This window comes from Rattus norvegicus, chromosome 2, assembly GCF_036323735.1.
Source record: "Rattus norvegicus strain BN/NHsdMcwi chromosome 2, GRCr8, whole genome shotgun sequence".
Classification (NCBI taxonomy): Eukaryota; Metazoa; Chordata; class Mammalia; order Rodentia; family Muridae; genus Rattus; species Rattus norvegicus.
The window spans coordinates 111,991,217-112,015,779 of NC_086020.1; the positions used below are offsets into that span (position 1 = coordinate 111,991,217).

Below are 24,563 nucleotides of genomic sequence, written 5' to 3' on the forward strand. Positions count from 1 at the left end.
CCGACTCGGGCTTCCTCAGAACTGACCGTGCTCACCATATTATTATTAAATATGGTGGCAGGCGAACGTGCGGAGGAGTGGTCTGAGTGTAGAAACTCAACTCTGGCCTCTGGTGGCAACAGGATCAGGAAGTAAACCCTAATTCGTAAATTTGCAGCAACTAATGTGCTGAAAGCCCAGTAAGCAGGAGCGACCAAGAACGGTGTGAGGTGCAGAGCGGCAGAGAGGTAGAGAATGGTGAAGAACACCCTCCACCCTCCTCTACCCCACGCTCCATGCTCAGCCACACTGTGGACAGCAGACATTTAAAATTCAGGTGAGCCAGCCGGGTGGATGTGGTGGCAGGCACCTGCAATCGCAGCCCTTTGGAGGCGGAGGCAGGGGGATCAGGAGTTTAAGGTCATGAGATACTGTTTAAAACACTAACATATCAAAAATAAAATAAAGCAGTCGGACAGTTCTCCTAACTCGACAAAAAGAGTCAGCATAACTGTCTAGTTATCAGGCATTTACCTGCCAGGTACTAGGCGCTAGGAATAAAACCATGAAACACATTGATGTGATTGAGGCTTCTCTTGACTTGCTATGTAGCTAATAAAATGATCCCCTTTCCAAGTGCTGGTATAAGACTCTCAGAGAGAATCTTCCCTCGGGAGGGAGATCCTCGAGCCCAATGACCAGTCCGAGTCCACAGGCTGAAATCTGCAAGAGGATTTTTATTGATCAGGATACACAGGTATCTGTGGGCATCCCAGTCAATTCGGAAGACTGGCGCTCCTAGCAGAACCAGGGACGGGTTTTTATAGGGCATTGGGGAGCAGAAGCAGGCTTACAGAAGCAGATGCATGGTTACAGGGATGTGATTGGTGGAGTAAATCAGGCATACGTGTATGTTACCTATTTTGGCTATAATCATAACAGTGAGTTAGCAAAAAGTACATGGTGGTCAGGGCTTCCGGGGGGGTCAGGGACTGTTTCTTTTTCCTGCCAGGTGGCCCATGGAGCAATGCTCATAATTTAGTCTGGTTTCTGCATTTTGTTTTCTTTTATGGTCTGTTTCGTCTAAATGATGGGTCAGCTTGTCCCACAAAGCTTGGACACATCTGAATTTTCCCAGGCTTATTTTAGTTCTGAGTCTGTGTATCTAAAAACTTACTTTTTACTTCTATAGTGAGGGCCTTGGGCTTGTACAATTCCCTTTCTGGGAGGGGGTCTTTCACTGGGATCTGCAGATGGGCACCACCGTGCCTGTCTGTGCTGTGCTGTGCTGGGGTTAAACAGGGCTTCATGGGTGAGAGGCAAGCACTCTACCAATTGTGCATCATCCCCAGCCTCAGATAACTTGAATCCTACCACACTGCTCTCGTTTTTTTTTTTTTTTTTTTTTTTTTTTTTTGTACAACTGGAACACACAAAGCGTTATAACTATACTAATTATCTGTAATTGAGAGGTAATTTTGGTCAATATACGTAAAGGAGAAAATGTTTCCCCAGCGAGCACTATCGAGATCGCCGTGGGGCTTGGTACAGTCACGGCTGTAAAGGGAAACGTTCGGGTTCATTAGTTCCACCCTTTTCACCCCCAGTTGAACTTGTTTTATGGAAGCCATTAAAATATTGGGCTATTTCCTCCTCCTCCACTAGACATAATTCTCTTTAATTTTTTTTCATTCACATTTTGCACGCTTCTTCCCAGAAGATTAAACAGTCGTTACACATACTATTGTATGATTAAGATCATGATCAGTATTTCAAATTATACCATTTCATTATTCCAAATTAAAAGCCTTCTCTTATTGGTGATCGTGCTTTTATTATTGCCTTATCTTCAGCAAGGTGAGAAATGAAGGAGCGAACAACACATTACTACTCCTGAGAATGGGGACACGACCTTATAAACCCATCTGTGCACTTGGTTTGTTTGTTTGTATTTTGAGACTGATTTTCATGTAGCCCAGGCTAACCTTGAGTTCACTATGTAGCCAAGAATGACCTTAAGTTCCTAATTCTCCCGTCTCCACCTGCTCCCAAGTTCTGAAGTTAGAGCTTGGCTTATGGGTGAGTGTTTGAGACAAGGTCTCACTGTATGGCTCTGGAGGTCTTAGACTTGCTGCCTAGATCAGATTGGCCTAAGATTTCTTCTGTTCTGCCTTGTGGGGTCTTTCCACTGCAACTAGGCTTTACCAATAGCCTCTCGCAGGCTCTCTTCACAGTGCCAAGCCTCAAATTCTTTGCATGACCCCTTCAGTCCTGGGCCATCAACTGCAACTGAAGCTGCACCTTCCCCAGTGGCCTTCCATGGCCTCTCACGGTGCCAAGACTCAGCTGCTATTCATGACCCCTTCATGCCTTCAAAACCAGTACCACCTGGGTAACTCTTACACAATACCAAGTCCAGCTGCAGCATGAGGTACAACCTTGGCTATTTCTGGAACACGGCTTCTTTGTGCGCTCAGAAGACACTTCCCAAAAGATTTCACCTCAGTGATGCTGGGCTCTTAATTACCACTAATTTCTTAGCTTCAGCTAACCAGCATCAATCATCCTTTCTATTTTTCACTCTAAAGTCAGAGCCACACGGCGGAGTTCTGCTGCTTGCAGGACCTGGAACATGGCCCCCTTATTCTATTACCAGCTTTCTGTTTCTGCGATTCCCTCTCTGCCTAAGCTTGGCTTTCCTGGAATTTGCTCTGTAGATTGACCTTGAACTCAGAGAGCTGCATGTCTCTGTCTCTGGTATTGCTGGGATTAAGGGTGTGTACCACCGCGCCTGGCTTTAAGCTTTTCTTCACTTAGAACCTGCTTTGTCCCAGGCTGGCCTTGAACCAGAGATCTGTTTGGTTTTGTCTCCTGGGATTAAAGGTGTATACCATCATGCCTCCACGTAAATTTATCTGGGTGGGATCTTGACCCCAAATCCCTTAACCTGTTATCTCCTAGAATAGGATTCAGTTCCATTCCACTTGCTGGTGCCCTTTAATACTTGAACCATATATTTTATATTTTTCCTTTTTAAGCTTGCTATGCTTGTTCAAAACACTCTTCATGAGACTTAACCAGAGAACACGGTCTCTGCTGGGCTTTTTTGAGACTTTCTTTGTTAATGCAATTAATATAAATCTCTTTACCTTAGCCTCAGGTAGACGCTTCAGACAAGGGCAAAAAGCAGCTACATTCGTCACCAAAATATCACAGAAACAAGTCTCTAGGCCACAGTCTGAAATTCTCCTCCACTAAAACTTCTTGGGCCAGGTATGCACAGTTCAAATCACACTCAGCAACAAAGTCTTCCATATTCCTACTAGGATAGCCCCATAAGCCCAACTTAAAGCATCCCACTGCTTTCCCAAGCCCCCAAATCCCATTCCTCCAAACCAAAGCATGGTCAGGCTTATCCCAGCAATACCCCAGTCCCTGGTACCAACTTCCACCTTAAGGTTTTACTGCTGCGAACAGACACCATGACCTCTTATAAAGGACAACATGTATTTGGAGCTGGCTTACAGGTTCAGAGGTTCAGTCCATTATCATCAAGGTGGGAGCATGGCAGCATCCAGGCAGGCACGGTGCAGGCAGAGCTGAGAGTTCTACACCTTCATCTGAAGGCTGCTAGCCCAATACTGACTTCCAGGAAGCTAGGGTGAGGGTCTTAAGTCCACACACTGACTGTGACACACCTTCTAAAAGTGTCCGTCCCTGGACAGAGCATATACAAACCATCACAGGGTCTCATGTAGCTCAGGCTAGCCTCTGACTGACTACGTATTTAATGTTTGCACTGAGCTTCTGAGCATCCTGCCTCTACTTCATGAGTGTTGGGGCTACAAATATTTACCAACTACCACAACAGGCTCATGATTATCAAAATCACAGGTTTAATAGATTACCTTAGTTCTGCATGCTGGGAACCAGCTGTAACCCCAGCACTGAAGGAGATGAAGCAAAAAGATTGTAAGTTTTAGGCTAGCCTGGGCTACTCCTGTCTAGAAATAAGCAAATAAAAGTCTCAAATTTGCAAACTGAAATTACAAAATTATGTTTACAGCAAAGAATATTACTATTTTAAAACCTTACCTGTTAAAAAGTATTAAGTTTGTGGATATGAATGTGTGCTTTCCACCATTTCTGTATGATTATCATTATTATTTTGATTCATCTTAGGTGATGCCTCCCTAGAATTTGAAAAATATTGAATACCTTTAGAGTTATGGTATCAAATGAAAATGCCACAGCCAGCGATGCTCAGTAGGTCAAGTTCCAAGGGCCAGTGCGCTGGGCCTGGTTGTTCCTCCCAGAGCTGAGCTGCTGACCTTACATAGCTGATGTTTATGTTTTCGTGAGGCAGATCTTTCGTGTAGGTGGGATGAGAATCAATGGCTAGAATTTTAATTCATATGAAGATGTTGCAAAAATAAGCAGCGCCGGGTGTTGTGACTTCCACTTATAATTCCAGAACCTGGGAGGCCGATGCTGGAGATGTCCCAGTTCCCAGGATGAACGACTAGACCTTACCTCAGAATAAACATTTCAGAACATAGCTAGGAATATTGCTTAGCAGTAGAGTGCTTGTGTGGTACTCGTGAGGCCTCTGTAGTGAAGAAAAAGGGAGCTCCGGTTCACTGTAAGAATACAGTCTGAACTTCAAAAGCAAATCTCGAAAATGAAACCCTACAAACACACACACACACACACACACACACACACACACACACACACACACACACACACCCCTTCTGATCCCAATCCCAGAAGGTGATCTGTGAGCTGCTGAGAGAAAAGACACCAAAGGATTTACTCAGCACTGCCTCCTACCGTGCTCCAGTGCTGACTGGGCAGGCAGGATGTGCCCCAGCTTCAATCAGCATGGCTGCTATGGGGGAGAACTAATTGCTTTCTGATTGGATTTGGTTGAGCCCTGTTCCAGAATATGCAGTTCATGTTTTCTACTAGAATCCTAGTCAAAATGCCATAGCAGAGTAGGTCCTAGGTCCTAGGGTAAAGTCTTCTATGGCTATCTGCTTCAGAGGTCATGTTGTCAAATTGCCACCTATATACTGACATTTATACCTATAGACATGGGCTGCTCTCACTCTTGGTCACAGAAGCTTCTGGTCATGGAAGCTTTTTTTTTTTTTTTTTTTTTTTTTGCAGTGGGCAGTCAGTCAACACAGAGACGTAATTGATCAAAGTCCTGAGAATAAGAGACTGAGTGCTTCCAGCTAATTAACGCGACGTGCCTTTATCAAGTCTTCCCACACTCTCCTACCCCACCTCGGCCAACCCTCCCCCACCCACAAGGCTCAGGAAATAGCTCGGAAGAGGAAGAGGAAAATATGTAAGAGCCGGGCGGTGGGGAGGAGGGCTGTGGAAGGCTTCTGGAGGTGGCATTGCTGTCACGCACTGACTTACAGCAGTATGGTTATTGGTGCAAGCCTTGCACGAGATCAGCCCAGTCAGAATTCAGGCAGAGACGGGGAAGGTGCTCTCCAGGCCTTCTGCCTTTCTAAGGAACTTCTGGAAGAGGAAAAATCACTGTTCTGAGTGTGTTCCAAATGACAGGTTCCATGCTCCAGGGGCTGAGCCCACACTCGTCCACATATGGACAGCACTAATTAGTCAGACTTAGTGAGTTAGGAAGAAGAGGAGGGGGAGGAGGGGGGAGGGGGAGGAGGGAGGGGGGCAGAACGGGGAGGATGGGGAGGAAAACATGAAGTTAGGAAGAGGACATGCTGGAGAGGATTTGGGGGAGGGAAATGGGGTTGGATATGATCATAATATATATATATGTATATATATATAATGCATATATGTATACAGTTCTCAAAAAATAAGAAAAAAAGTGTAATTAGAAAAATTCTTCGGAGCTGACAATGGGCGCCAAAGAGCCTGTGCATGTGAAGCGAGTCATCTTTCATCAATCCACACCTCAGCCCAAAGGTACAGTTAAAAAGGCAAACAAACAGCCAGGCACTATTCTTCAACTGAGTCATTAAAGCCCCGTTAACTGTAAGAACACGTTACCACAGGTGAAAAGGCAGGAAAACGCGTAGCTGACTCGCAAGCCGACCTCCCCTGCCCGCTCTTCTGTGGGTTACGTCAGCTTGTCATTTCTGGCCTTTACCCTTCTGGGTTTCTCACTTTTCATTCGGTCCGTCTCTCAAATAGTCAGATCTCAATCTCCACCTCAGATCTCTCCTGAGATCTAAATCCACACATTGAACTGACTGCCGGAACGTCCCCTTGGAAACACAAGTTTTCAGAAGAAGGAAGAAAGCACAAGTTTTTAAACGTTGGCTTTAAATAGCTTCTCCATATTACCTTTCTCTCCCACAGACCTTCCCCTCCACCTCAGTCACTCTGTTAGCACTGTGAAGAGACGCCAGGACCAAGCCAACTCTTCGGAAAGAGGAGGGCTTGCTTACAGTTTCAGAGGGGGAGTTCATGGAAATCAGGATGGGAAGCCTGACAGCATGCAGGCAGATGCTGGAGCAGGAGGTAAGGGCTACATCTCCATCCCTAGGCAGATTGAGTCTGAGCCCAGCATGGGCTTTGGATACCTCAAAACCCATCCTCTACCCCAGTGACACACTTCCTCCAACAAGGCCACGCCTCCAAATATTTTTAATGCTGTTCCCTAGTGAGTAAGCATTCAAATATATGAACCTATGGGGGCCATTCTCCTTCAAACCACCACATTCTCCTATAATTCTTTCTTCTGTTTTGGTTTTGTTTATTTGTTTTGATACAGGTGCCTTGTAGCCCAGACTGACCATAAACTATGTAGCAAAAGATCTAGAACGTCAGTCAGCATTTCCTGCTTCCATCAGTCAAGTGCTTGAGACTGCCCAGCTCCGGGCCTGTGGGTTCCATCTACCTAGCTGCCCATAATTCTGAAAACCTTGGAGTCCTGCAATATTCTTCCCTTTCTCAACACGGTAACAGCAATCCAGCGAGACATTCCCTTCTCAAATCCATCAGGTGAGGTAAACTCCGTGCCCTCTTAGCAAGGAGCTAAGGCAGGAGGGTCTCTAGTTCAGTGTGAGGCTCAGGTATAAGGCAAGGCAGTGAGTGTCTCTAGAATCTAAAACAACTAAATCAAACCAAACTAAAATCTGCCACGTACTCTCCAGCCCTTCTCCAGGTTAACATCCTTTCTTCAAGCCAATTACAAGCAGTCACTATCAGAATTATGTCTTTTAAAATGTAAATCTGAAGGCTGTACCCAGTCTCTAGTCCTCAAGTCAATTTAATCTGCATAGCTGAGCTAACAAGGCTCTCTCCCCTCCTCATCTGTGTCTCCCACGTTCTGTGGCATAGGAAAAGGCTCTGCTTGGAGCTGGACTGGCAGCCAGTAAGCCCCGGTCATGTTTTTGTCTCTGCCTCCTCCTACAGGGCTGATGTTACCTGCACTTGGGCACACAAGTGGCTTTTTACATGGAGGTCTTAGATTCAAACTCAGGTCTAACTTGCACTGCATCCTTACCCACTGAGCCTGCTTCCCAGTTCTGGGCTGATTTTTTTTTTAATCATTTACAAGCTTTTTATAATAAAGTTTATTTTTTAGAAAGTGGAGTGCGATTAGATCCTCTTCTTACAACTCATAAATACACCGTTCAAATGCACTGAAGCCATAAGTATGACAACCGAGTGCTTTACACAGTCACCGAGAACAGAAGGGAGCATGCCTGTTTAGAAAACAAATCTTGTGACACAAACCAAAAGACACAGAAAAGCAGATACATAAGAACAAGGTTTTGGGGCTGGAGAGGTGACTCAGTGGTTAAGAGCACTGACTGCTCTTCCAGGGGTCCTGAGATCAATCCCCAGCAACCACATGATGGTTCACAACCATCTGGAATGGGATCCAATGCCCTCCTCTGGTGTGTCTGAAGACAGCTACTATGTAAAAACAGTTACTATGTATTTATATGTAAATAAGACAAAATTAAAAAAAAAAAAGGAAGAAGGTTTTGTAAAGCCAAAGTGCTTCCACAGAGCAAAATCATGTACAGAGTGCACATGTAACTAAGAATGTATTTCAAATCCTTACAATCCGTGAGGTAAATGCCCATCTAAGTTGAAGGGCTATCTAATGAAAATGGGCAAAGAATATGAAGAAGTATTTCTGAAAAGAAGATACAGAATATCCAGCAGCATATGATTAACCACATCATTTCTAATTGTGAGGCGAATGCATATAGATATCTAGATGATAGATAAACAGATGATAGATAGATAGATAGATAATAGTTTAAAGTTCACCAAGACGACTGACGGGCTGACATTGAACACAGAAGAATTCTTTTTTTTTTTTTTCTTTTTTTCGGAGCTGGGGACCGAACCCAGGGCCTTGCGCTTGCTAGGCAAGCGCTCTACCACTGAGCTAAATCCCCAACCCCTAGAAGAATTCTTAAAGACAAAAAGAGACCTTTGAGGATAGTCACAGGCTAAACATTCTCATGGCTTATGAAGTGATCTTATGAAGGCTTCTCCCTACTTCTCAAAGGGGCAGGGGAGTGTGCTAAAGACAGCTCAAGAGAGTTTGGCTCCAGATCTACAGCATTCCATAGTTGCTAAGTTCTAATTAGTCAGCACTAAAGAACCACTGACACTTGTGGGTTTTTTTCCCTTGGAATTTCAGTTTATAAGATACTCAGATGGTGTTTGCTCACACGGCCTCCTCAGCACCCAATTTGATATCATAGACAAGTTAACCACATGCTTTTTGATCACCTCAAACTCTGTACTATGTCCTTTGCTTGTCTGATTAAACTAACCTTTAAGAAAGTAATGTAGGGGTTGGGGATTTAGCTCAGTGGTAGAGCGCTTGCCTAGCAAGTGCAAGGCCCTGGTTTTGGTCCCCAGCTCCGAGAAAAAAAAAAAAAGAAAGTAATGTAATCAGTCTTACCATACCTGCATAGCTCCTTCACACCTCTGAATCAGAGCAATGTGTAGTGTGCGAAGTGTAGTACTTAGGCCCAAGACCACCAGGAAGCAATGAGTCATCCAGAGAAGCATTGAAAATGACAGTTTGATAATATCTGTTTGTGGTTTTGCTTACTGTTCTGGGTCAGGAAGGTCGGAAAATCAGTTGTTTCAAGAAGTAAAACCTTGGCTGAAGAGATGGCTCAGCGGTTAAGAGCACTGACTGCTCTTCCAGAGGTCTTGAATTCAAATCTTGGCAACCACATGGTGGCTCACAACCATCTGTAATGAGATCCAATGCCCTCTTCTGGTGTGTCTGAAGACAGCTACAGTGTACTTATATATAATAAAAAATAAATCTTTTAAAAAAAGAACTAAATCTTATAATAGATGGAGACAAAGCTCCTCCATCCTTTATGTGCTGTTCAAGAAGAGAGGATGGTCCTTCTTAGGGGGTCAGGCCCACTCTTGGAGACCCTACTCAGGGAATCAGTCAGTCTCTTTTCTTTTCCTGGGTACTGCTACAACCATGCAAGACCTTCACATTCTGATCTGCCCACTTGCTGAGTGCTGGGCTTACAAGCGTGTGCTCCCCATACCCCCTTTCATGCAGGGCTGAGGTTCAAGCCCATGGCTTTTTGCAGGCTGGGCAAGGATTTCACCAAGAGAGCTTGCATTCCTTATTTCATAGCAGTAGACATGAATGATAGACCGTCAAGATCCCTGGATACGAACTCAACCTAAAGCCCAGCTCTCGCCAGATGGTTGGCTAGGGGTAAAGTGTTCTCTCTGTCTCTCTGTCTCTCTGTCTCTCCCTCCCTCCCTTCCTCTTTTCCTTCCTTCCTTTCTTTGACAAGACCTTAGTATATAGCCCTGGCTGGCTTAGGACTTACTATGTAGACCAGGCTGGCCTTAAACTCATAGAAATCGTCCTGTCTCTGTCTCTCAAGTCCTGGGATTAAAAAGTATGCCCCCATGCCTGGCTATTTCTTTCAATGACTCTGTTTTCAGAATAACAAGAGTGCTTCCCAGAATTGTTGTGAAAACTAAATAAATTAGTCCTCTTGGAGTGCTTACCACAGGCTTAAGCTCACAAGAAGCTATTATCACTATTTTGGTTTCCCTTGTGTATTTTTCTTGCACTTCACAACCACTCTCCAATAACGACACACACACACACACACACACACACACACACACACACACACACACACAAACTTAAAAAGAGCCAGCGTCGAATTAGTATTCGATAGTAACCCTACTTGGGAAGTTCAAGTATATAGGAGGACCAGACACTTAAAGTCACCCACAACTACCGAAAAGGACTAGCCTGGGGTACACAGAACCCTGTTTCAACAAGTCCAAAATTTTAAAAGTAAAAAAATAAATAAACAAAGGTTGGGTGGTGGGGGCCCATGCCTTTAATCCCAGCACTTTAGAGGTAAAATCAGGCGGTTCTCTGAAGTTTGAGATCTCTGTGAGTTTGAGGCCAGCCTGAGCCAGGGCTATACAAAGAAGCCTTGTCTTGAAAAACATATACACATAGTCTTGCTACATGTGGTGACAAGTTCCTGTAAAGTTAGTATTATAGTCTGAAGCAAGAGGATGATTTTATCCTAGGTGATCCTGTCTCAAAAAACAAAAGCAAATCAAAACAAAAAACCCAGGGGCTGAGATGTAACTCAGTGGTAAAATGCATACCTGACATAGGCAAAACCCTGCTGCGAGCACGGAGAGTCAACTCCATGGTCTGGTCCCCCAGCTCTTGTAGTTCTTGGTGTTATTTGTAGACTGAATAAAAGTAAAAGGAAGGGTGATGAAAGGGCTTTAGTTTATTGTACCCGGTATCATTAAAAAAAAAAACAAAACACCAAGAAGAAAATAATAAAACAACAAAACTCCTTCCCATGCAACAAAGGAAGCACCAAGAATCATTGCAGTTTCTTAAAACAACAATGGGGGTGGAGAGATGGCTTGGTAGTTACGGGCTCACTTCTCAAAGGTTTTGCAAAGGGCCAAAGTCCAGTTCCCAGCACCCATGTCAAGGTGCTCGGGATCGGGGGCTGGAGGGATGGCTCAGTGGTTAAGAGCACTGACTGCTCTTCCAGAGGTCCTGAGTTCAATTCCCAGCAACCACATGGTGGCTCACAACCATCTGTAGTGTGATCCTATGCCCTCTTCTGGTGTGTCTGAAGACAGCTACAGTGTACTCATACACATTATTAAATAAATGATATTTTTTAAAAAAAAAGATGTTCAGGATCACCTATAACCCCAGCTCCAGGGGATCTGATGCTTTCTTCTGGCATCCAGGAGCACATGTTCTCCTGTGCACATTTCCACACACAGATACACACATCACATGATTAAAAACAAATGTTTTAAATAAGATCTTATTACATATAGTGCTTGCTATATTAATTATATATATAGTTATTATATACTTATCATATATAGTACTGAGAACTAAAATCAGGGCTTTGTGTGTGTGAGACAAGCTCTCTGTCATTGAACTGAACTCCCAGACTTTTTTCTCCAGCAACGTTTCACATAACCCAGGTTTGCCTCAAAGCCCTGGTCCTCCTGTCTCCTCCAATTCTGAGATTACAGGTGTTATCACCATGCCCAGCTGAAAAGGACGTTTGGAAGCTCACACAGGAGGCTAGCTATACTGGCCTTATTGCTGGAGCTATGAGAAATCAGGTGTTCTCTCTCTCTCTCTCTCTCTCTCTCTCTCTCTCTCTCTCTCTCTCTCTCTCTCTGTGTGTGTGTGTGTGTTGTGCCATGCCCCACCCCCATAGAGTCTCACCATGTAGCCCTGGATGGCTTAGAACTTACAACGTGGACCAGGCTGTGTGTACCACCATGCTCAGAAACTCTCATTTAAAACCACTTACTGAATTTACATACTGTTCCAAGTCTTTCTCTAGAGAGAGGATTTTATTATCTTTTACAATAGTATCTTTGTTTTGGATCAGATGATTTACATGCTTTGGAAGTTTCACAGTGCAACTATTTGCGTTTTCTATTTGCTTATTTGTCTGATATTTTGATTTTCTTGTGACAGGGTCTCTCATCTAGTATGGCCTCAAACTTGTCATGTAGTCCAGGATGACCTTGGCTTTCATCCTTATGTCTTCTCCTTTCGAAACCAAGATTAGCAGTTATGTGTGCCAAACACTACTTATTTATTGTTTGTCTGTTTGTTTGTTACTGTTAGTTTCTCTTCTGAGACAGTTTCAAGTAGCTCAGGCTGACCCGGAACCCCTTTTGCACACACCTTCAGAGGCAGCTTGGCATCGCAGGCAGTCATACTCACAGTGTCCGCCAGGGGTTGCTGTGCGTCCTCTGGGCTGCACCACTCTGTTTCCTGAAACCTGGCGAGCCAGCGGCTCTTCGCGAGGACACCACGGAGGGGGCACATCCGCGCTCCCACTTCCTCCCGACGCAGCTTGTGATTGGCTCGCAGCCTGAGGAGGAACACGTGAAAGAGCAGCTGCGGCTGGCAGAAACTTGCTGGTCGTCTCCGGGTACCATCGCACCATACTGCGGTCAGCTCCGGACAGCCGGGCCTGGGGACAATGAGGTCGTCATGCGTCCTACTGGCCGCGCTGCTGGCGCTAGTCGCCTACTACGTGTACATCCCACTGCCCAGCGCTGTGTCCGACCCCTGGAAACTGATGCTGCTGGATGCCACTTTCCGCGGCGCGCAGCAAGTGGTGAGCAGAGCGAAAGGGGGATGCCCCGTGTCGTCCCTGCTCCCCTAAACGAAACCCCCATCGCTTACCCCGGTTGCCCGTGGGCCCTTTGAGGATGTCACATTTGCATCCTTGTCCTGCAATAGGGATATCCCGTGTTTCCGTGAATGCGCATCTGCCTCTCCCTGTCGCTTCTTCCGATCCCCGGGCTCTGAGGGTGTCCTGTTTGCATCCTTGTAATGCAGTGGGGGCGCCCGGTGTCACCCATGTTTTTTCCGAGTGCACGCTTCCCCAGGACTCCTAGCCCGACCACCGGTGTTCGCATCCTTGAAGTCGGCGGGTAGATGTGAGTCTGGAAACAGGCGAAGTTCTCGCCTGGCGTCTCTGACAGCTGTTAACCTTTCCCAGGTCCTAATTAGCGCCCCTGCTTTCTTGGTTCGCTGTGTCTTGAGCCAAAGCCTTTAGCAATTTATAAACCACCCTGCCCCCACCTCCGTTGTGCCACTGGCTGGCAAAGGAAGAGTTAAATGTTTTTTAGCTAAGGGGATTGTGATTCCCCGATGAGCAGTAGCGACGCGCCAGCCTCCCAAAGTCCCCAGGCCTTAGCGCTCCGTTTTGGAGACCGCAAGCTAGGAGGAACCGCTCTGACCTTCGGTTCTCTCCCTGGCACCTCTCAGCTCAGCGGAAGAAAAGAAGGCCGGGAGGCTGGCAGGCCCGGAGGGTCGTTAAAGGTCCTTGTTTGAAGGTTGTTTTCTGTTTGTCTGCAGCCTTTGTTTTGCGTCCTTCGATGTCTGGGAGATAACCTTGGCCTGAGCCAGAGCCGTTGTGGCCTTTTTTAACCTGCAGGGTGGCATTACTCTGCACTGTATCCTGCTCATGAACATTGCTCCCCCGGCGGGAGGACTGTGTCATTGGTTTATTCCACGGTAGGAGAATTGCTTTTAGTATCAGAAGCACAGTCTGTTGCCAAGGTTGAACGCCATGACTGCATCGTATTTTTGAGTAGTCTACGTTATGTAGGTTTCCAGAGCTTCTCCACAATCAAGCCACACTCTATCTTTGCCCAACACTGAGCCTTAATATTGTTTTGTTTTGTTTTTCGAGACAAAGTTTCTTTATAACCCCGGCTATCCTGGAACTTTCTCTGTAGACCAGGCTAGCCTCCAACTCGCCTGCAGCTGCCCCAGGAACGCTGAGATTAAAGGCATGCGCCACTACCTACCAGGTCTTTTTTTTTTTTAAAGATATATAAACATGCATTAAAATTTTATTATTAATTTTTCTGTGTGGGTGTTTTGCCTGCATGTGTATCTGTGTACCACGTGGGTGGAGTCTCCATAGAGGCCAGAAGAGGATGTTAGGACTGTGGTTAAAGAGGGCGGTGAGCCTCTGTGTGGGTGCTGGGAATGAACCCAGGGCCAATGCTTTTAACTCATAAGCTCCAGCTGGTTTTGCTTTCTCTCTCTCTCTCTCTCTCTCTCTCTCTCTCTCTCTCTCTCTCTCTCTCTCTCTCTCTTTCTTTCTTTCTTTCTTTCTTTCTTTCTTTCTTTCTTTCTTTCTTTCTTTATGTTTTTTAGACAGAGTCTCAGTGTGCAGCTCTAACTGGACTCCGTGGGTAGCCCACTGAACTCAGTGTGTAGCCCGGAGTAGTCTCGAACTCTCAATCCTGCCTTTGCCTCCCCAGTGCTGGAATTTACTATGTGGGTCAAGCTGGCAGTTCTTCATACTGACGTTAAAGACCTGTCTGCACTCTGTGTGTGGGTGGGAGGGTGGGGGGGTGGTGTTGAGGCTGAGGCTGGGTATGAGCTTCTATGCAGTCCTTAAATTATCCCTAGTGTTCAGATTATAGGTTGTTTAATTCTGGTTTTTAGAATCCAGACCTTGCCACCTGTCTCAAGCAAGCTGGCCTCAAACTTGCTATGTTGTTCTAACTGGCCTTCAGGTCCTAATTTTCCTGCCTCTGCCTCCTGAATGCCCTGGGAATTTATTTAAAGGCACCTCCCAGAGATCCACCATGGTTTGTGAGACATCGTGTAGACTTTAACAGAGTGTTGACCTACTGGAACAGTGGTCTGTCCTCTTCTCTATATGCAACTGAGAAAGTCAGTCAAGGAAGCCCTCATGAAGTTGAGGGTGCACTTGACAGAGTTTCTGAGGTGCCTACTCTACTGGGTTGGCCGTCGTTAATAGGTTAGAATAAGGAGAGAAGAATGCTGTGCTGGTATGGAGATGCTTTCTCTGTCCGTGTTGTAGGTTACTGATGAATGCTTCCACATCATAGTCATCTAGGAGAGTCCAGGTTTAGAAGAAAGCTTTTTTCCCCAATATGCCTTCCCAACCACCAGGGCAAGGCTGTGCTGGGCTCTTGATGGGCCCACCAACATACTGGGAACTAGGGGTTATGTGATGCCAGGCAGTCCCAGGAACTTATGAAAGTCATGGGTGTTCTCACTTGATGCTGGCTTGGGAGTGGGTTTTCAGAGAGTGGCTCTGGTCACCTCCCTGCTAAACGGAGAATGTTGGCGAATACCACTGAGACCAGAAGTAAGCATATTCTACTTGGAAAGCAATTTTTTTCTGAGTTTTCCCCCAAACAGAGACTAGACTTAGGGTTCCGTGTATACCAGGCAAATAGTGGACAGTGAGCTACACTCTCATGTTGGCCCAGTTATGTTTGTGGGTCTTTCCTTCTCCCTACTCCCCTTCCAGGGTCTCAGCATGTAGGTCTGTCTGTCTGACCTAGAACTTTCTAGGTATACCAGGCTGGCCTTGAACCCACAGAGATCCACCTGCCTCTGCCGCTGCCGCTCCCTCTGCCTCTGCCTCTGCCTCTGCCTCTACCTCTACCTCTACCTCTGCCTCCTAAGTGCTAGAATTAAAAGTATGTACCACCTGCCCCTCAACTATTGTTATAACTTTTGTTTGTTTGGTTCTTTTGAGGCTTGGTCTCTGGATGTATATAGTCCAGACTGACCTGAAATTTATTATAAGTTGTTTGTTTATTTTCCTTAGTATTCGTTTTTAGAATCCAGACCTTGGTACCTGCCACCGGTTGGCCTCCAGCTTGCTGTGTTGTTGAAGCTGAACTCAGCTCATGGTTTTCCTGCCTCAGCCTCCTCAGTGTCCTGGGATTAAAAGGCCAATAGCCCATTGTACTGAGAGTGTCTCCCACAGAGAGCCACCATGATTGTGAGGAAAGTCTGTAGGATGGTCCCAATTTTGTTTAAACCATAAGATCAGCTGATTTATAGCTTTAGAATCCAGAGAACTGCCATGAGGTTGGCATAGGCTTGTTTGCCAAATAGTTTTGGTTTAGATCGCTTGACTTGATTCAAAAAGCAATTGAAGTTACTTAAGAGACTGAGCTTGACCTTCTTTCTTTTTTTTTTTTTTTGAATTTGAATAACCTTTATTATGAAATTATTTTTACCAATTACAAAATCAATACAGTCATCATTACACACAAGTAAGTTTGGGGAAGCCCAAAGAAGAATTGCAAAATTCTTCATAATGCTAATCATGCAAAAAAAGTAACATAACTTTTAGAACTTTTAAAATATCTAAATTCTTTTTTTCCACATTTTTTTCTTTATTGAGTATTTCTTATTTACATTTTGATTGTTATTCCCTTTCCCGGTTTCAGGGCCAACATCCTCCTAACCCCTCCCCCTCCTTCTATATGTGTGTTCCCCTCCCAACCCTCCCCCCATTACCCCCCTCCCTCCAACAATCATGTTCACTGAGGGTTCAGTCTTGGCAGGACCCAGGGCTTCCCCTTCCACTGGTGCTCTTACTAGGATATTCATTGCTACCTATGAGGTCAGAGTCCAGGGTCAGTCCATGTATAGCTTGACCTTTTTTTTTTTTTTTTTTTTTTTAAAGATTTATTTATTGTATAAGATTACACTGTAGCTGTCTTCAGACACACCAGAAGAGGGCATCAGATCTCATTACAGATGGTTGTGAGCCACCATGTGGTTGCTGGGATTTGAACTCAGGACCTCAGGAAGAGCAGTCGGTGCTCTTAACCACTGAGCCATCCCTCCAGCCCCTGACCTTCTTTTAATGTCAAGAAATTTGAGTGCTGCACAGCATGGTGGCTCACACAACTCCAGCACTCAGGAGGCAGAGTCGGGCAGATCTCTGTGGGTTCAAGGCCAGCCTGGTCTATGTAGTGAGTTTCAGGCTAGCTAGGGCTACATATCGAGACCCCGTCTATAAATAATGAATTTGCTGAGTGCTTCCTTGTTCAGTTGCCATGGGCTACAGCTTCTCACATTTTCTTTAGCCTTGTACTCTGTGTCAGACCATTCTGATTATGTTTGTTTCGCTTTCCTTCCTGGGGCTCCTGGATGCTGCTCAGTTCTCTTGCTTTCTATTGTTTGTTTGAGAAAATGCTTCTTATAGTAGGGGCTAGCCTTGAACACTTTATCCTCCTGTCTTCAGCTCCCCAGTGCCAGGGCTGTCCTCCTGCCTGGGTCATCCTCCATTACCACGTTTATTTGGAATTCTGGGTGCTTTCAGTGTTTTTAGCAGTTAATTTCCTTGTGGCTATAGAACCAGGGTTTCACCCCTACTAGACAAGCACTGTACCACAGAACTATATTTCCAGCCAGGAAAGTGGTCTTTTCTTTTAAAAGTTGTAGCAAAGAACTGCTGCACTCATATGGTGGGGCAAGACCGTTGTTTCAAGTTCAAGGTCAACCTGTGGTATATACTGATATTTTCTACCAAAAAAAAAAAAAAAAAAAAAGGAAATTCCCTCAAATTGTATCATCATGTAAATAAGACACAATACTGTAGTGGATACATTTATTTAGAAAATTATTGGATATAGTCATTATAATATGTATTTTGCTTAATCTGTCCAGGTATTTCAGCACGTATGGCTATGTTATAAGATTAGTTGGGTGAGCTTCAAGGCCTCAGTCAGTGGTTCTCAGCCCAGAGGGGGTCACATATCAGATATTTTGCATATCAGATACTTACATTACCATTCATAACAGTAGCAAAACTGCAGTTATGAAGCAGCGATGAAATTATTTTATGGCCTGAGGTGAACGCAGCTTGAGGAACTGTATTAAAGGGTCATAGCATTGGGAAGACTGAGAACCACTGGTCTAAGGGAATAAGATGAGGCGAATTTCAGTGTGACAGCAGAGCCCTCAGACTTCACAGCTGCATCACAGTGGCAGTGTTCTTGTGGAGGGCAGAAAGCAAGCTGACGATGAAGGAAGCCCGAGGACACAGAGGAGTCAGGTCTGAGAGCCTCTTTGAAAATGTTCTCTATATAAATGGGCTGGGGTCGTAGCTCGCTTGGTAGAGACTTGGCCAAGCATGATCGGGGTTTCTGGTTTAATCCTGAGCTCCAGCATGGCAGTACCTACCTGTAATCCCAGCATCCAAGAGGCAGAGGCATCTTCATCTACAAAGCATATCTGGGGCTAGCCTGGGATACATGTTTAGAAAAAGAGAGAGAGAAAAAGAAAAGGTTGTCCAGATGAAAAGGTGACCCCTGGGGGCTGTGTTGGACTTTCAGAGCCAAGCACTGCTGGGGAGAACGTGGTTGGGCAGTGCCCATCAGAAATGTTGGAAGCATGGTTTTTCTTGGCCACCAGTCCCTTTGGGCGGACTTTGTTATGTTATGACGGATAGAGGCAAGGCTGTAGCTAGAGATGCAGATATTTTACAGGATTGAGACCCTCCTCCTAGTCCAAATACACGGTCATTTGTAAGAAACAGAGGAGACCTTCCGTGTTAAGGGAGAGAGGGTTGGAATGCAGCGCGGTGGTAGAGCGCTTATCCTGCATGTGCTAGATCTGAGGCACCCCACATCTGTGTCACCCCAAACTCATTTAAATGAAGGAACATTCAGGAACAGTAGAGGAGGGGGTGGGGTATAGCTCAGACTTTGAGTGATTGCCTAGCATGTGTGACACCCTGGGCTTGATCTCTAAACAAACAAAATATTAAACTGTATTTTTACAGTTTATAGAACTCATATTTTTTGAGTACTATATAGCTAGAATATTTATATTATAAAATATTTAGTGAGTGCTGGGGAGATGACTCTGACAGCAAAGTAAAATGTGTTCTGAGGACCTGAGATTGAATCTTCAATATGCATGTAAGACCTGTACATAGTACACATGCCTGTGTTCCCATCACATGCCTGTGTTCCCATCACATGCCTGTGTTCCCATCACATGCCTGTGTTCTCATCACAATCCTGTGTTCCCAGCACATGCCTGCATTCCCAGCACTATAGAGGAAGAGACAAGAGGGTTTCAAGGACTTTCTGGTCACACACCCTGGCTGAGTCTGTTAGCTCAGGGTCCAGTGAGAGAGGCCCATAGGATGTCAGTTATGAATCTCCTTAGTGACATAATGTAAAAGAAAGGTTCCTGAAATTGGCATGCCTGCTGACTTGCCCTGTTTTTGAGCACAGCACCACAGCGGCAGGCTGTGTCCTTCTTTGTCTTATGGGTGACTGAGCTCTTGGACTAGCTGAGCAGAGCTGTTAGTTGTCTCCTCACACTTAGAGCTGTAACGTGACCTCACCCGAGCTCTCTGAAGGCCTTGCTGTGCTCTTGTGTTGTGTGGGTGTGACTGAAATTACAGCCTCACTGGAAACTTCAGAACTCCACTGTACTGACCTTTGCCATACATTTTGAACTGGGAAACTGTACCCATATCAGGTAAATTTTAAGTATTTCTAAGTATAGGAAGTGTTTCTTTTGGCTTGTGATTTGAGGAGACGCAGTCCACAGGGCAGGGGTACCATGGAAACCTGAGGCAGCTGTTCACATTGTCTCTGTAGTCCCGAAGGAGAGATGAATGCTGGGGCTCTTCATTTGACTTTAGAGTATCAGTGAATAGGTTTTGATGATTTTCTTTTTTGAAACATTGTCATGCACTGTGACCTGGGTTGGCCTCCCTATGTCTTTGGTGGAGGCTGGTTTTGAACTTGTGATAACTCCCCACCAGAATCTAGAACAGTGGGACTGTGGGAGCGGGCTACTCAGCTTGGTAGGAGACAAGTTTCATATGCCACCTCCAGACTTGGGATGAAGACCACTACTTCATGGAAGCTTGAGGGGTCAGTAACCATAGTGATGATTAGCTGATCCAGTCAGATTTCCTACAAAGACAGGGCAGCAGAAAGGCTTCACCTTCAGGGAGGTGTTTACTCTGCTCTAGTTCCGGCAGGTGAGCAGGGTGGTTTGGGATCTTCAGACAGCACCTGGGAAATGGTAAGGTCAGGTTGACTCAGTTACCAGATGTGTAAGGGAATAAAGCATTAATAGGCCCATCTTAATTTTTTTATAGCATTTCTGCAAATCCAGCCCTGAGACACACAGAGAGGGTGTCATTCTTACGTGAGACAATCTATGCTGTTTCTTACAGGCAGCCCAAACTTGATCTGCAGACGTTTCTGTAGGCTGTGGAACCTTTCTTTCTGAAAGGTTCCTTTTATGCACGGTTACTCTAAAAATACTGAGCAGGAGGCTGGCAGGAGCTGAACAGTAGAGTGCTTTTCTAGCATGAGTAAGACCTGGATTTTATATCTAGTACCCAGAGGAGGTAAGAAGAGTGGGGAGAGAAGGAGGGTCAAGTTTTAGCTAGGTTTGGTGGTGTACTTGTATAATCCCAGTGGCTGGAAAGGCTGACACAGGAGAAGGACAAGTTCAAGGCTAGCTGGGGCAACTTAGTAAGACACTTACCTCAAAACAAAAACTTAAAGGGGGTTGGGGTGGGGGAGGAGGGAGTAGAATGTGTGTGCCTAACAAACACAAGGCCTTGGGGTTCAAGCATAGTTCACAGTAATAAATAAATGAATGACCACCATGTGTTTATCTTAGCCTCCAAGGAGACTATGTTGTAATAATCTGCTTATTTATGTATTTCCTCTGTTCTATGCTTATAAAGGATGAAGGAAAGACCTAGTATGGGGTGACATGTATCAGTAGGCCCAGACTTGGAAATGGGAGGCAGGAGGATGAAGCATTTCAGGCTCAGCCTGAGCTGCATAGTAAGACCCGATCTCACAAAGAAACGGAACGAAGGGTGATGAAATGGGGCCTAGGCACGTAGCTCAGTGGTAGAGCTTGCCTCGTGCGCACGAGGTTCTCCGTTCATCTCCCAACACCACAAAAGGGAAGAGAAAGCCCCTGAGCTGCCAAGCGACAAACCCGGCAGTGTTCCACCTGGAAGTCATCATACCATATGTGTAATGCCCATGTATCATCACATATAGTGCGTGTCCACATATGCGCATGCGTGATGCTGTATTTGTATCCAGGTGGCTGGAAATGTTGACACAGGAGGAGGACAAGTTCAGGGCTAGCCCGGGCAACTTAGTAAGACACACAACCTCATGCATGCTAAGTGCCTCTTCTATCACTGAGCCTCACACTCCTGGGCGTATTCAATAAAGACGTTTTTCTTCTTTTCCGTGTGTGTCTGTGGTGAGTGTATGTACGTTCACATGCGTTAGGGCAGACCTGTGCAGATGCGTATGCATGTGTGTGTATGCGATGTGTATAGACATGCACATGCCATGGCACACATGTGGAGGTCAGAGGTTATCTTGCAGGACTCTGTTTCCTCCTTCCACTGTGTGAGACCTGAGGATTGAGCTCAGCAGTAGCTGTCTTAACTCACTCAGCCATTTCACCGTCTCTGAGTGCAGAATATTCTGCAGTCCACCTTCCACCTTATTCTTTGAAGAAGGATCTCCCCATCAAACCCAGTGCTCTAGCCACCTTATTCAGGGATTCCCTGCCCTGCTTTCCAAGGCTGGAACCGCTGGGAGGCCTACTATGCTCCCTCATTTACCTGGGTTCTGGGGATCTAAACTCACAGCAAGGGCTTAAACCACTGAGCAGTCCTTCCAACCCTTAACAAATATTAGCTGAACAACAGTGCTAGGAGTGGCAGAATGAATGACAGACTGGTATCTTGCTGTGAAACTTTTCTTGATGAGATACAAACATCTGTTTATCTAAGATGAGGTGGTGGTTTAAATGAAAATGGCCACCGCATGGGTTGGGGATTTAGCTCAGTGGTAGAGCGCTTGCCTAGCAAGCGCAAGGCCCTGGGTTCGGTCCCCAGCTCTGAAAAAAAGAAAAAAGAAAAAAAAAAAAAAGAAAATGGCCACCGCAGGCTCACAGGGAGAGGGCACTTTTGGGAGGTGTGGCCTTGTCGGAGTGGGTGTGGCCTTGTCGGAGTGGGTGTGGCCTTGTTGGAGGAAGTGTATTCCTGCAGGTGGGCTTTAGGGTTTCAGAGAAGCTCAAGTAAGGCCCAGAGTCAATCTCTCTTCCTGTTGCCTGTTGGTCCAGATATAGAACTCTCAGCTTCCTCCCCAGCACCATGTCTGCCTGTGTGCTGCCATTCTACCTACAATGACTATAATGGGCTAACCTGAACTGCAAGCCAGCCCCAGTTAAATATTTTCCCCTATAAGAGTTGTTGTGGCCCTGGTATCTCTTCACAGCAATAAGACAGGCATCAATGACAAGCCAAAGAAACCATTCCGGCCAAGGCTTGCTTAGTGAACCTATGAGTCTGGTGTATACATGAATATATTACAGGAGTATGGGTAACTCAAAGGCAGCTGTGTCATGGAAAAGCCCACCTCAGCATGGGTGATACTGCCCAGTACTCCACCAGAGAGTCACCTGTCCCAGCCATTGTTAATTTATATGCCTGTGAGGGGTGTGAATTTTGTACGTTTAATGAGCTTCCTGAGCCCTATGAGTTTACTTCCTGGGCTCTTAGAAACATCCTTCCTGGAGTGTTTCAATTAACATAACATAGCTACAAAACAAACCTGAGTTGCCTGTTGAATGAGATGTGATGGGCCAGATCTGCTAGTGACAGGGGCCTATACTCAAACAACAGAACATAAGTTACAGATGGAGCTTTTATGCGTGCCTGCAATATCCTTCAGAAAGGACATCAGACACAGACCTGGGGTCAGGGCCAGATGGTACACACCTGTATTCCCAGCACTGGAGAGGTGGAGGCAGGAGGATCAGAACATTGTTAAGGCTACATGAGACGAAACAGCAGAAAGAGGCCCTGAGTGTTAGCAAGGCTGAGTGTTGACAGCATCATCAGTCTTTAAACGTAGTGAGCGCCTCCTCTCTCACTTCCTGTGCTTTGCATGTGATTCATTGTGTCACTCCAATAACGTGGCAATTTTCTTTATGTGACCAAGAAGAAGACTCAAACGGAAGAAAAGTAGCTTGCTCAGGATGATGGAGATGAGGGTGGGGCTGGGTGAAGGCCAGGCTGCTGTGTTCCCAGGCTCAGGAACTTCACCATGATGCTAATTGACCTGGCACAGGGACCAGCTGAAAAAATGGAAGTCAGGTACTTACATGAGAGGGGCAGAAGACATTTGAGCCAGAGCAACAACATGAATGAGGGGCCCAAGGAGAGACAGTGATATAGTTGAGGGCCTAAAAATAGCTTAGACTAGCTAGAGCCTTAGAAGTTTTAAGGCCAGAGTGGAGGTCAGAGGGAAGTGTGGACTGAGCAAGGAGTGACTCTTTGTGGTCTAGAAAGACGGCAGGAAGTTACTTGGTAAGTCTGTGTTTTAAAACACTTCAGCATTTTTTTAGACTCTCAGAGCCCAAGTTGGCCAACGACTTCATGTAGCCTCTGAGGACCCTGAGCTTCTGATGCTCTTGCTTCTGTCCCCAAGTGCATCAATCACATGCATACACCATCCTGCCCTGCTGATGCCAACCCATGGCTTCCACTGTGCTAAGGCAAGCACTGCCGAAGTAGGGTGTGCTGCTTGCACTCAGGAGTGCCGTTTGTTTCCTGGTCTGTTTCCTAGGGCCTCATATGTACTAGGTGTGATGATTTGTATATGTTTGGCACTATTTGGAGGTATGGCCCTGTTAGGGTAGGTGTGGCCTTGTTGGAGTAGGTGTGTCACTGTAGGTGTGGGCTTTAAGACCCTCATCCTAGCTGCCTGGAAGCCAGTCTTCTCCTAGCAGCTTTCAAATGGAGATGTAGAGCTCTCAGCTTCTCCCGCTCCAGGCCTGCCGGGATGCTGCCATCCTCCCACCTTGATGATAATGGACTGGCCCTCTGAACCTGTAAGCCAGCCCCAATTAAATGTTGTCCTTATAAGAGTTGCCTTGGTCATGGTGTCTGTTCACAGCAGTAGAAACCCTAAGACACTAGGCAAGCTCTGTATCACTGAACTACACCCAGGAGCCTTAGAAGAGTCCCCACTAGTAGTGCAGAAATTGAAATTTCAAGCAGAGTCTAGTTATCCAGGAGAGAATGTGAAGAAATGGGTTAGGAGTAGTTTGGAGGGCAGCTGACTTGGGCTGCCACTGTGGGGGATGCTGAGGGATGGGTGAGAGGGATGAGCTCTGGTGAATCCTGGGATGGACTCTTAAGAGGTGCAGCAATGGTGGCAGTGAGCCTGATTGAGAGGGTCTGCTGGTGCGTGAGTGATACATGTATGTATGTATGTATGTGTCAGTGTGTGTGTCTATGTGTGTGAGTAATGTATGCATATACTTGTGTATGCACACATATGTGTGTGAGTGGTGTGTGTACATGCGTGTGAGTAAAGTATGTGTGTACAGCGTATGTGTGTGTGTGTGTGTGTGTGTGTGTGCACGTGCGCGCGCTGCTATTTAAGTCAAGGGGCAACCTGTAGGAATTGGTTTCCCCTTCCATCATGCAGGTCCCTGGGGTCAGGTCTCAGGTGGTCAGACTTGGCAATCACCTCTTCCAGCTGAGCCATCTTGCTGGCACACAACATATAACACAGTTATTCCTGGACAAACCTAGATGGGTGCTTGCACTATATGTATTTGCTGTCTAGACCTTAGGCCCCCCGGGCATTGTAGCTATAAAATGTGCCTTGTGCTCCGTTCTGACTTTACTTCCAGTCAGCAGTCCTCTGCC

At 45.8% G+C, this 24,563-nt stretch overlaps 1 protein-coding gene and 1 long non-coding RNA gene across 4 annotated transcripts in view; one reads left to right on the forward strand and one right to left on the reverse strand.

Moving 5' to 3' along the window:
- Positions 1 to 696: 696 nt before the first annotated feature.
- Positions 697 to 13,514, reverse strand: LOC134485890 (uncharacterized). Of its 2 annotated transcripts, XR_010064205.1 has the most exons (4): positions 12,713 to 13,514; positions 12,245 to 12,497; positions 10,627 to 10,716; positions 697 to 9,207 (listed from the first exon to the last, which is right to left on the reverse strand). It is a non-coding gene; the product is annotated as an uncharacterized LOC134485890 (long non-coding RNA). The 2 variants fall into 2 exon arrangements; XR_010064204.1 differs by lacking the exons at positions 697 to 9,207; positions 10,627 to 10,716 and having other exon boundaries at positions 11,847 to 12,497.
- Positions 12,461 to 24,563, forward strand: part of Nceh1 (neutral cholesterol ester hydrolase 1) — a 60,598-nt gene continuing 48,495 nt past the window's right edge. Inside the window, exon 1 of one of the 2 annotated variants that reach the window (NM_001127524.2) lies at positions 12,461 to 12,644. In NM_001127524.2, the coding sequence (NP_001120996.1) occupies positions 12,507 to 12,644 (138 nt within the window). In that variant the 5' untranslated portion in view covers positions 12,461 to 12,506. The remainder of the gene's footprint in view (positions 12,645 to 24,563) is intronic. The other variant, XM_039101978.2, reaches the window with a different exon arrangement.